Source organism: Podarcis bocagei, assembly GCF_964188305.1.
Source record: "Podarcis bocagei genome assembly, chromosome: 1".
In the NCBI taxonomy this organism is placed as follows: Eukaryota; Metazoa; Chordata; class Lepidosauria; order Squamata; family Lacertidae; genus Podarcis; species Podarcis bocagei.
Window position 1 is genome coordinate 82,891,193 of NC_138125.1, and position 11,873 is coordinate 82,903,065.

Sequence of the window (11,873 nt, forward strand, 5' to 3'; positions counted from 1 at the left end):
CACACCAATTACCTAAACTGGATTATGGACCATGTATGTGTTTCTAGTGCACTGGAGAGGTGGGCTCAGTGTCCCTTTCTTGATATTGTATAATGAACTACCAGGCCACAAAGTTTGGCTTATCCCCTTGAGAATGTCGATGTATTGTTGGTTGTTTTTACATATAAAGATCCCAGGTTCATTTCTTGGCATCGCCAGGTACAGTTGGGCATGTCCTATCTAGAAAACCTGGAGCTGCTGCCACTCCATGTAAACAGTACAGCGCTAGATGGACCAGGGGTCTAACTCAGTATAAAACAGCTTCCCATGTTGTTTCTATCACTTACAATGAGGGTGATTTGCAGAAACTACATATGGGTATAGGTCATATTTCCTTCTTTTCATGATAATCATGCATATGTGAGCTATGAAGGCATGAACTAATTTTTAATCAAACCCATCAGCTAGCTGTTAAAGCAAAAAGGTCCAAGTACTATAGTAACACCTGAAGTAGACAGATATTCTGGATTATCATTCCCATTATCTCTGCCTGTTGAATTGGGGCTGATGGGAGTTGTGGTCCAAAGTTTATGGGAGGTACTAAGTCTTAAGGCAGGCATAGGCAAACTCCGGGCCTCCAGATGTTTGGGACTACAATTCCCATCACCCGTAGCTAACAGGACCAGTGGTCAGGGATGATGGGAATTGTAGTCCCAAACATCTTGAGGCCCAGAGTTTGCCCGTGCCTGTCTTAAGGCATGCCAAAGGCACAATCCTGTTTAGACAGCTGTATATGCCTATTTGTATTCCCAACAAACGTAACCCCCCAAAAATTCTAGCTTCTACTGTCTCAAAACCTTGGCTACTTTCAAAAGTATCACAATTATATTATTTTCATATCAGCCTGTTATAAAGGAAGATTAAATACTCAAAAGAGAGCTTTATTGTATAGTTACTACAAATCTTAAAAGAGAAAAGTGCTAGTGACAGGATTGCTTCTACATTGCTTTCACCCTGGCACTAAAACCAACATAAACCTAAAATATGGAAAATGATAACAGAACTTTACAATTTGGTTTTCTTAATCTGAAGGCCAAACAGAAGAAGCGGTTTCATTTTTTGGTTGTATGTATTTATGAGCATGTGGTAAATAAAATTGGAGGGGAAATTTCTGGTGTAAAAAAACCCTCACATACACACGTCTTCTACAATGCACATCAAAATAAATCCAGCTTCTGCCGCTGAAGTCAATTCTGGCAAGTGCAACAGTTCCCTCACCAACTCCCCAGATCTGCTCTAGACAGTTGGAAGAACCCCCAGTAAGGGGAGAAGGGAGTTTGTTCCGTCAGCACAAGCATTTCTGCTTGCCCCATGGAGTAATTTCCTTAGTGCAATGTTGAATGTAACTGAAGAGGGTCAAAACCAGACAGATGCCATTTGAGGCAAGTAGCAGCCAGATCCTATATGACAAGTATTAAACTACAGACCAGGTTGTAGAACAGCTCCCTTAGCAAACTCTTGTTGGCCCACCTACTCTTGAGTTGTGCTGCAGACAGTTCTAGCAACACTCTTTCAGTCTCACCAATTTCATGTTGACAAGCTTACACAGAAGTAGTAATCAATATTTAGTTATCAATATTTATTGGAAGATACAATTCAAAAGCTAAAATCATCTCAACATGGTACTCCCAGCAAAGATGGACCTATACTATGTATGGAGTTCACCAGACTCAAGGCAGCAAGAGCAGCACCCTCTGGGTCCTTCCAAAGCAGGGCAAGCCTTCAGACTGGCTGGATCTCTGGCCAGCAATTAGCAGTGTCAGATGTGTTGTCCTTCCCACCATGCATCAGTTTAAGCTGAGCTCAAGGCCTGATGATAACTGTCACATTTTGAGCACTACAGAGTACATTACCACAAAGCTCTATAATTGTAGTTTAATATATTTCGCTCCAAGCATCTGCAGTGGAAGGGAACTGGTACAGAGTTCTAGAAAATAATTTTACTTCCCTCTTTTAAACTTTGATGTTAGTGCACCACCGCCCCTTGCTTTCTTCCTGGCGGATCCCTTGGGTTCTGGCTCTTTGCGTTTGGCTGAGGTGATGGAGCCGGTAACCTTAAAGAAGTCATCTAATCGGCCCTGAGTACTGCCCTGGCGACTCTTGTTCAGCCTCTTGACCCCGTTGCGTATTCTTTCTTCGTTGAACTGCTTCTCCCCGCACAAGAAGTTGACCAGCTCTTCCTCATCTGGTTCGTTCCACTTCAGATCCACAGCTTCGGGGTCGACAACTTCAGGTTCCAGGAAGAGCAGCTGGGCCTCCTTGTGCAGCCAGTTCTCAGGCACAGAATACTTCTTGGCGTCTATTTGCTGGAGAATCTTTTCTATACTCTTGTGCTGCTTGATCAGCTCCACGGCCCGCTTCGGCCCAATGCCGCGGATGCTCTCGCAGTAGTCGCAGCCCAGCAGTATGCAAAGGTCCACAAACTCCTTCTGCGTGAGGCTCAAATCCTGAAGGATGCGGCTCAGGTGGAATTCCTGAATCGGCAGCTTCTTTGCCTCACTGGCGGTAAGATGCCGCATCAGCACAGGGCTACCAAAGGTCAAGCAATCCATATCCTCAGTAGCAGCTGCATAGACCTTGCTCGCTTTCACCAGTGCAGCACAGCTAGCTTCAGCCTCGCCAGGTGCGTCAACGTAAGGGATGCCCATCAAGGTCAGCAGCTTCTTGCACTCATCGTTGTGCTGCTTGGTCACCTTCACTAACCTCTTGCTGAACTTTTCTACATTTTCCTCCTCACCTGCCTCTTTGGCCTCTTGCAACTGCTTCTCCGCTTCAGCTCGGCGCTCAGTGCGTTTGGCTAGTTCCCCCGATTTCAACTGTGGGGGCTTGCCATCAAAGACATAGACAGGCTTGATGCCATTTTCCACCATGCGGATGGTGCGGTAGAACATCCCCATCAGGTGGCTTGTGGTCTCGCCTTCTTCATTCTGCAGCATGTCAGCTCCCTGCCTTACAGCAATCAGGAACTGGTAAATACTCATAGACGCATCAATGGCCACCTTCCGGCCAAAGTAACTCTTTATGTCACTCTCTCGAATGGCACCAGGAGCTATATCGGCAATCAGCTTGGCCAAACCATGGATTCCCATCCTGGTAACTCAGCTTCAGTTGCAGTCTGCTTCTGTGATGATACAACACGGGAGAAACCTAAAAAGCAAAACAGAAGGCGTGAACTGATGATTTAAAATGACACAAAAGCAAAAGGTTCAGCTGTTGGATCAAGGTATAATTTTCCCTACCAATCTAAGATTACCATGTAGTGGTTATTATTTTGATGAACAACAACAACTTATTTATTGCTTTACACTGAAACCTCAAGGCAACATACAACAAAATTGTAATAAACTATCAATACACTATAAATAGGTTAAAAAAACACTATGCTCACTAATCAATTATGTACAGACTCCAGAGAAAGATGTGCAAATTACAAATAAGGTAAGGAATTTATTCTTTTTTCCAATTTATATCTTGCACTTCCTCTCAAAGGAATGTAAATTACATTCATATGCCACCCTTATTCTGCCATAGAACCCCATGGAAACCAAATGGGACACAGAGGTACATCACATCAACTGAGGAATGAAACCTGGGACTGGAATGACTGACTGTATCTGGGACTAGAATTAAAGGCTCAGAGTCTGGCATTGCTATTCTCCATTATTTCTTCCTGCCCACTGTTAATGTGGCCTATTGCTGCAACACATCTTATTCTCTCTCAGGATCCATCTCTTGCTTTAACTGAATGGAGTCACATCACGGTTCAACTGGCATTCATGGTCCCTATTATTTCCAATGGGCATTCAGGCAGTTCAACCCCTGCCCCCTTCATATGCCCCAGCTGCAACAAAACATGTATAATAATAATAATTTCTTATTTATACCTCGCCCACCTGGCTGGGTTTCCCCAGCCACTCTGGGCGGCTTTCAACACAATACAGTGGTACCTCGGGTTAAGTACTTAATTCGTTCCAGAGGTCCGTTCTTAACTTGAAGCACCACTTTAGCTAATGGGGCCTCCTGCTACCGCCGGAGCACGATTTCTGTTCTCATACTGAAGCAAAGTTCTTAATCCAAGGTATTATTTCTGGGTTAGCAAAGTCTCTAACCTGAAGTGTATGTAACCTGAAGCGTATGTAACCTGAGGTACCACTGCATTAAAATACAGTAACGTATCTCCCATATTGATCAAAGCAGGCGCTGTAACTCTCCAAGGGCTTGACTTGACCCCCGACAGCGCACACTCTTCCACTGTCTCCCGAGACAGAGGGATGACAACACCACCACTTTTTTTAATCCAGTTGGTGGTTCAGAAGTAAGCAAAATAAGAGACAGCCAACCCAGATGACTCTTACTCGTTTCGCCCGTCTCAGACTGCAGTCTCGCAGGCATTTAACCTGGGAGCCAGGCCCGCTGAACTCTGTGGGACTGACCTCCGAGTGGACCCTGAGAGCCGGCCTACGCCGGCCGCCCAGCTGTCCCGCACTGAATGTAATGGGGCTGCTGCATCAACCTCCCGCCTTCGCCCTTCCACGCAAGCCTCCCTCCCTGCGGGGCAGGTTTCTGCTTGGGGCCGCGGCAGGGCGAGGGCGAACACGGCTCCCTCCCTCCCAGCCGGCCCTTTCCTCCGCCACCTCCCCCCCTCCCAGCCACGCAGAACGGGCGAGGGGCTGGTATTTGGGGTACCTTCCACTGCCACCTGCTCCCTCGCAGCCACGCGCGACCGAAGACCCGGCTGAGGACTCGGCTAAGCCAATCAGCGCCTCCCTTTTGGCGCCTTCTGAATCCCGCGCTCAGAGCATCAAAGAAGGCAGGGCGGGCGAGACGCCTGTTGGCTTCTGGGAAACGTAGTCCACGCGCTCACCGGCTTTTCCTGGTGGCCCGCTTCAGAGGTCTGAACGGACCACAATTCCCAGCAGGCCGTGCATAAGTGAGGCCTCTATCCCTCCTCCTTCTTCGTCCGGAGGGGGGGAGAAGATGATAGTCGGACTTCCGGCGGGGAAAGGGCTGAGCCTGCGCCGGAAGAAGAGACGTGTCCTTCCGCCACCTGTGAGGAGAAGCCACGGGAAGCGCCGGACAGAGCCATGGTGAGGGAGCGGGCCGGCCGGAGCGGAGCCGCCCCTGTCGCCCCTTTGCCAGCCTTTGCACGCCTTCCCGGTGCTGGGTCTACTCGGTTATCCCGAGAGAGCCAAAGAGGGGCGGTCGGCGGGCGCAAATGGCCCGGTTTCAATGCAGCAGAGAGGGAGGGAGGGAGAAATAAATGGTGTTTCTGTTACCACCTCCTCTGTTCCCTCGCCGAGATATCTCCTTAAAATCGGGGTTGCCCTCCAGGTGTTTCGATGGACTGCATCTCCCATCATTCCCGGCTCTTTAGCCATGCTGGAAGAGGCTGGTGGGAGATGGAGGCCAACGCAGGTTCTTTATCTGTGTGCGTGCTATAAATACTGGTGACAATATGTTATTTCACTTTTCTCCTTCTTTCTTTCAATTTCAGGAGCTGGAGACAATGAGCAGATACACCAGTCCGGTGAACCCGGCTGTGTTTCCACACCTCACAGTGGTCCTGCTGGCCATCGGCATGTTCTTCACCGCCTGGTTCTTTGTGTATCCTCTTCCAGCCTAGAGCGGCTCTGCTGAGTGTCCAGAGGCCTGCACCAGACACGTTTCAGTTGCCCACAGGGTTGTGGGGTTAGCTTTAATGAGATTTGGGGGAGGTGCTTGTACCTTTGCTTATTTTTAAAAGGGTGGGGAAAGCTGTCTCAGCATATGTTGCTGGACTACAAAACTCCCACCACCCATTACCATTCGCCATGCTGGTTGAGGCTTATGGTGACCAACAGCATCTAGGGTGCAGCTGGTTCTGCATTACTGTTTTAAATTATTTTTAGGCCTTCGTTTAGCAAAACAATTAGGATGATGTACCATAAGGGTAATAAGATTCATATAAGCAAATGAAGGGGAGTAGAAAGTCAGCATAAATATTAAGCAAAAGATTTAGAAATATTATGCAGTAAGTTACTATTGCTTCTTAAAAGTTCAGACAAATAAAAATGCCTGTGTCTGGCAGCAGACTGAAAGCAAAATTGGCACCAGGTGATTGTCTTAAGGGCATTTCCATGTTGCACAAAAAAGAGCCTATTTTGCTGTCTGGACTGGGAAACTCATTTAGTGTCTTCTAATTTGGTGACTGATGTTTAATGGCATCAGATCTTTCTTTGATACTGTTCCTGATGCTGTGGGATAGTTGCTATCTTTTTCCTGAAATTTCATTTAATTAATTTTATTCCTTGTATGCAGTTTGTCACACTGCAATTAAACAAGAATTTTTTTCTGTTATATTTTCTTGCTTAATTTTTGCATGCTGGGGCAGCTGAGAGGATGACAACCCTGTTAAAAAAAATGTCATGACCTTTTGCAAAAGTGTTGGTTTTTCATTGTGTATTGCTGGGGCTTTCTCCACTCTTCAGTCTCTGGTTTACTACTTTAACTAGTATTTTAGATATGAAGTGACCTCGACCAAGTACACCCGGGACATTTACAAGGAACTGCTCATCTCTCTGGTTGCTTCACTCTTTATGGGCTTTGGAGTACTCTTCTTACTGCTATGGGTTGGAATCTATGTTTAACTAAGTCAGGAGCTTTCTCAGGTAAGAAATTAATACCTGATTCCACAATGAGATTTTTTTGGAACAAATTTGAGGGAATTTCCCAGAAAATATTAGGATTGAATTGTTAATTTGGTTTAAATGTTATATTGAAATAACATTCAGAGTTTCAGTTTGGTATTCACTTTGTTGGAAAATGTGCAACTATTTTAAGACTTCCATACTTCCATACAATCATTTATATTGTAAGGAGGAGAAATGAAGGCAATGAAAATTGTTGAGATACTAAACATGGCTAAACATGTTTTGGGCAGGGGCAGGTTCTTTGGTAGAACAACCGCTGCTATGGGCAGGGCAGGTGGTGGTGCGGAGTTCCCCCTCCTGTTGGAAAAATAGCTATGCCAGCCCCAAAGCTAGATAGTGTGGAGCCAATTTTGCAGGCATGTCAGGGGAGTGAGGGAGCTTTGGATCCTGCAGATCTATCGCTACTACCACCACCTCCAATGACTTATTTTTCCCATAACTGCCAGAATATCACTGGCTGTACATCTGTTATGGCAGAGCTTTACTCAGGAGTATCCAGTGGGTAGATGCTGCCATGCCGGCAGTGCAGTAAGACCCACACTGCTTCTTAAGGCCCCTCAGCCTGTCTTTGGCTGGCTAAAGGACTGCAGTAATCCAAAAACATGTTAGGGATCTCTATTATTATGTGTGCATTCATACTTCCCAGAAGCAGCTGCTTTGCAACTGTTTAAAACTGCAAATTTGATTAGTATTGTGTCCAACAATCATGTTACTAATTTGTTTTGCAAAACAACGAAAGTTTAGAAATGGAAAGTTCTCTGCGGGAGGAAAGATTATAGAAAAATGTATTCCCCAGGTCACCGAGCAGGATATAGATATAGGGTGCACACACCATATAGTAGGCTGTCTGGTGCTTATTTAATAATTCTATTTTAACATGTAGAGTTCTGGCTTTTCTGAAGCTGAGTTTTTACCAGGCATGCTTGTGAATATAGACAAAGCCTTGTGTAGCATATTGCAACTACTTCACAAAGGATGTAGCAGGTAACAAAATGATGTGAACCTATCGGCATCTGCACAGTAAAATACAGTTGCTGAGCCTCTCTCTTTTAGTGCTCTTCGAACTGCAACATGTGCAATAGTGAGCAGTTTTGTATCAGGTAGTTGCATTTGTCTGCCCCTTACCGTTAGTCACAACAATCTAAATTTAAAAAGCAAGAATGAAAGGCACAAATTATGAGGACAACTTCCCAGGCACGTAGAGCATAGAAGCCCCTCTAATTGTCAAGGACTTGTTTGGCTCCCCTGCTTGTATGTTTCCGTTTCGGACAGCAATATAGAAAACTATAATAGCCTGGGTACTTCAGAAAATAGTTTGATCCATTTGTTTTTCCTTTCAGGTTCCAGCAGCCTTACTGAAGCTCTTTTTTATTTTTGTACGTAATGCAGCTCTTTGCAGCTTGGGCCTGCATAATCTTGATATATGGTTATAGCCCAGGGTCGCAACATTGGACCAATAAAGCTGACTCTGTGATGAGCTGAAGTTTGTGTTGTTCTTTGTTCTTTGGGTGCACTTTTCTGCTGTATATGAAGACCCATAGGCCTACACCTGCTACAGGAGAGAAGGTACAAAGCAACAGAAATTGCTCTTTGAATAGGATGGATATAGGGGACACATAGTAATCATATGCCTGAAGGAATATTTTATCTCAACTTTTAAGAAATAAGCAATTGTGACAACAGTCAGAATTTCATGAGACTGTAAATGTTGACATATCAGACTTTCCACTGCTGTGAGCAGGCTTTCAAACCCACCTTTAAGCACAAATGAACTTTTTCTTTTGCACACACACACAGTATGCTGGATACCAAACAGAAAGGGGAGCAGGTGGTGCTGTGGTCTGAACCACTGAGCCTCTTGGGCTTGCTGAGCTCCTGTTGCTCTGTCCCAGCTTCTGCTGACCTAACAGTTCAAAAGCACACCAGTGCAAGTAGATAAATAAGTACCACTGTGGTGGGTAAACGGTGTTTCCATGCGCTCTGGCACTTGCCATGGTGTTCCATTGCGCCAGAAGCGATTTAGTCATACATGACCCGGAAAGCTGTCTGTGGACAAACTTCGGCTCCTTCGGCCTGGGGATAAGTGCTGCACCCCATAGACACCTTTGACTGGACTTAACTGTCCAGAGGTTCTTTACATTTACCTTTTACTACACAAAGCATCCACACTAATTTTTCTTCCCTTCTTTCTGTTCTTTACTGAGAGAGAACCAATGGACTCAGAAGTACTGTAAATCCTACTTAGTTCAGTGGGACATATTCCCATGTAGGTAAATAAACTCATTTCAGAGTAAGTCCCACTGAATGCAGTGGGACGTATTTCTGATTTAAAAAGGCACATGGGATCACAGCTGTGGTAGGCACTAGAGCTGAGATACTCCACTTCTGGATCAACATGCAGAAAAGGGCAGGCCACAATATTTGGGGCTCTTCAGCTTAAGGGGAAAGCCCGTTAAATAAAGGTGTCTGTGTGTGTCATGAGTAATGTCTATACAATTGTGCAAAGTGGAGAATATATGTGTGTGTGTGTGTGTGTGTGTAATACAGATAGATAAATCATCTCCTTCTCCCTACTACTTATTGATTTTTCCTCTCAGATTGTGGTTTAAAGAATAATCTTTAGAGATGTCAGTTCCTTTTACTGCATTGCATTAAACTGCAAAGGCTAAAATAACAAGCTGACTTGAGGACATCACTGACTCTGAGCTACCTTTAAACTACAAGAGCTGGCACCAGGCTTTAAAAATAAAAATAAAATCCCAAGGCTATAGTAATTAAGAATGTATATCAGAAACAAGGCTAGTAAAAGACATGTAGCCCACGGATTAGTGAGTGTAGTTTTGGTTAATTGCTTTCTCTCAATTCCATGTTTTAACTAAATCCTTAATGAAAACTGCATTTTGCTCTTATAACTAAATGGCATTGAGTTCAAATTGAAAATAGCTGTGTTAACTGAATGTTTCTGTAGGAAGTGGTAGTCCAATACTGAAGGCATAGATTTTTTTATATAGTGATGTATGACTCTCAAACAGATATTTCTTCTCTAAAATGTCTGCTGACTTGTGTGCATGTAACTGGGCTTACTCTGGTAGTACAAATGCACTTCTTGCTTCAGAAATTCTCTTTTTACCCACAAAAAACTTTGCTTAGAGCCCCTACCATAACATTACTTGTAATAATTCAGTTCTGTGAGATGGAGGAAGAAGCCATGAGCCAATCTTGGATACAAAGTAGTATACTTATATATTTATTTTTATAGGTACATTTCTTATGAATAAAAGGTCTAGGTAAGCAAAACAAGAAGTAGAGGAGTTCTGGGCACCAGCACTCCAAAACAAAATATAAATACAGATCAGAAAAGCAGATGGTAGGGGGAAAAGCAACCACACATATCCTCCACCAAAGCAAAATAACAATAAAACTTCATTAATATAGTACGTACTACAGATATGACTCTGAAATTGAGGGCAATATACAGTGATTAAAGCTGTGATAGCAACATTTAAAACAAAACAAATTAGTGCTTTATCTTCCTTAAGGCTCACAGTGGTGGCACAAAATTTTTATTTACAGGCTTTGAGCTTTTTCTTTAAACAACAACAAAAAGACAAAAGGCTTATGAATTTTCCTTGGAGAACTCATTCCCAGCCCCTCGAAACAGCCAGACTTTAAAAGTTGGCTCCATATCCACCCTTGATTTTATTCTTGGCTCCCCAAATGGCTAGAGAGATATGGCTTCATGTTCCGGTTCTAAGGAAGAAGAATTTCCTCCTAGGTCAGAAGCACCGGAAGAGCTCTCTCCATCAGATGCAGGAAAACACCCAGTTGTTAATCATCCTTCTATTTGGGGAGAGTATGTAATTGGTGCAGGTAGGGAGAACATTTCCCGAGACAGGCGAGTAGCATGAAGATGCTGAGCTGGCCAGTCCAGGTGATGTCTATGATACCAGTTCAAACATGGGCAGGTAACACCTTGCTATAGAACTCCTACTCTTTAATGCTGGTAGTCCCCTTGCCCACCCCAATACTGTGAAGCACTTTGGGATTTAAAAAAAAAAGTGCTATATCGATAAAAGTAAGTAGTTGTAGCAGTTTTAAACAAAACCATTAAAACTGTAATGTAAAAAGTGCTACTGTTACAAAGGATTATGCATATTGGATTCTCAGCATGGATGTGAATGTACCAGTGAAAATAAATTTGACACATACACAGCCCTTCTCTCCAATGCCACCTGATAAGACCAGGAGAAGAAGAAAGTGATTGGTTAATTTACTTCTGATGTCACCGTGTCCCTGCTGCCCTCACCCTGATCTTGATCGGTAACAAACTATGGATGAATGGTTTTATACATTTAATGCACTGAGGAGTGGGTAAGGGGATAGTCTGGTCAAAATGTGAATGTCCTCACCAGATTGTTTTTAACCCAGCGGTTTCTTAACCACTAGTCTAAAGACTTCTTATTGCTGGTCTGTAGAAAGGAGTCTGCTTAAGCCTCCTGCTGCTGCTCAGGAGGAGAGCACCAAAACAGTGACCCACCAGGCCTAAGATGCCTCTCAGTCATTAAGCAACAGATCCTTCCTCCTCTATGAGCTGCTTCTTGCAGGGTGGTTTCTTCCCACTGCTGGAGTGTCCTAGGAAGCCCCAAAGGCCATGTTTGTTCTGCAGCTCCTCCCCACACCGTTTGGGTTGGCGATACAGGGAGGAGCTCCGGCACAAGCACCTCCAGTGGAGCACCAGATTCTCCCTTTGCTGGGAAGTGTGACGGGAGGAGAGGCTCCATTTTGGCTCCCATTCTGCTGGAGTTAAAAAAAATAATCAAAAATTCAGCCTACGTGGAAAAAACAGGCAATTGGCACATGGGCCACAGAACACGGAGAGGAAGAGCAGCCTCTTATTGCTAGAAAATTGGAGCGTTGCCAGCCCCTGCAAGATCCTGACTTTCTAATACCAAGTTGAGAAGAATTATCTGAATACAGTGGTGCCTCGCAAGACGAAATTAATTCGTTCCACGAGTTTTTTCGTCTAGCGAATTTTTCATCTTGCGAAGCACGGTGTCGGAAAAGTTTTGGAAAAGCTTCAAAAATCACCAAAAACCTCAAAAAAGGCTACCACACCGTGTTCTATGAGTTGCTCCTCGAAGTCAA

General features: G+C 44.4%; 3 protein-coding genes across 10 annotated transcripts in view; 1 reads left to right on the forward strand and 2 right to left on the reverse strand.

Moving 5' to 3' along the window:
• Positions 1 to 1,603: 1,603 nt before the first annotated feature.
• FEN1 (flap structure-specific endonuclease 1) lies at positions 1,604 to 4,866 on the reverse strand. Of its 3 annotated transcripts, none has more exons than XM_081206011.1 (2): positions 4,726 to 4,866; positions 1,604 to 3,186 (listed from the first exon to the last, which is right to left on the reverse strand). In XM_081206011.1, the coding sequence occupies exon 2, from the start codon at positions 3,126 to 3,128 to the stop codon at positions 1,980 to 1,982; it is 1,149 nt and encodes a 382-aa protein (XP_081062137.1). In that variant the 5' UTR covers positions 3,129 to 3,186; positions 4,726 to 4,866; the 3' UTR covers positions 1,604 to 1,979. The 3 variants fall into 3 exon arrangements, with proteins under 3 accessions (XP_081062137.1, XP_081062139.1, XP_081062138.1); XM_081206013.1 differs by lacking the exon at positions 4,726 to 4,866 and adding an exon at positions 4,473 to 4,673; XM_081206012.1 differs by lacking the exon at positions 4,726 to 4,866 and adding an exon at positions 4,395 to 4,672.
• A 112-nt stretch (positions 4,867 to 4,978) lies between these two features.
• TMEM258 (transmembrane protein 258) lies at positions 4,979 to 8,211 on the forward strand. 2 transcript variants are annotated; one of them, XM_081206035.1, is made up of 4 exons: positions 4,979 to 5,126; positions 5,534 to 5,643; positions 6,539 to 6,686; positions 8,118 to 8,211. In XM_081206035.1, exons 1-3 carry the CDS (start codon positions 5,124 to 5,126, stop codon positions 6,663 to 6,665), a joined length of 240 nt encoding a protein of 79 aa, XP_081062161.1. In that variant the 5' UTR covers positions 4,979 to 5,123; the 3' UTR covers positions 6,666 to 6,686; positions 8,118 to 8,211. The 2 variants fall into 2 exon arrangements, with proteins under 2 accessions (XP_081062161.1, XP_081062160.1); XM_081206034.1 differs by having other exon boundaries at positions 4,980 to 5,126; positions 8,069 to 8,211.
• A 1,736-nt stretch (positions 8,212 to 9,947) lies between these two features.
• MYRF (myelin regulatory factor) overlaps positions 9,948 to 11,873 on the reverse strand; it is a 97,753-nt gene continuing 95,827 nt past the window's right edge. For all 5 annotated transcript variants that reach the window (XM_081205894.1, XM_081205897.1, XM_081205895.1 and 2 more), the window contains one exon: positions 9,948 to 11,695. The gene's annotated coding sequence lies outside the window, so the exon portion shown is untranslated. The remainder of the gene's footprint in view (positions 11,696 to 11,873) is intronic.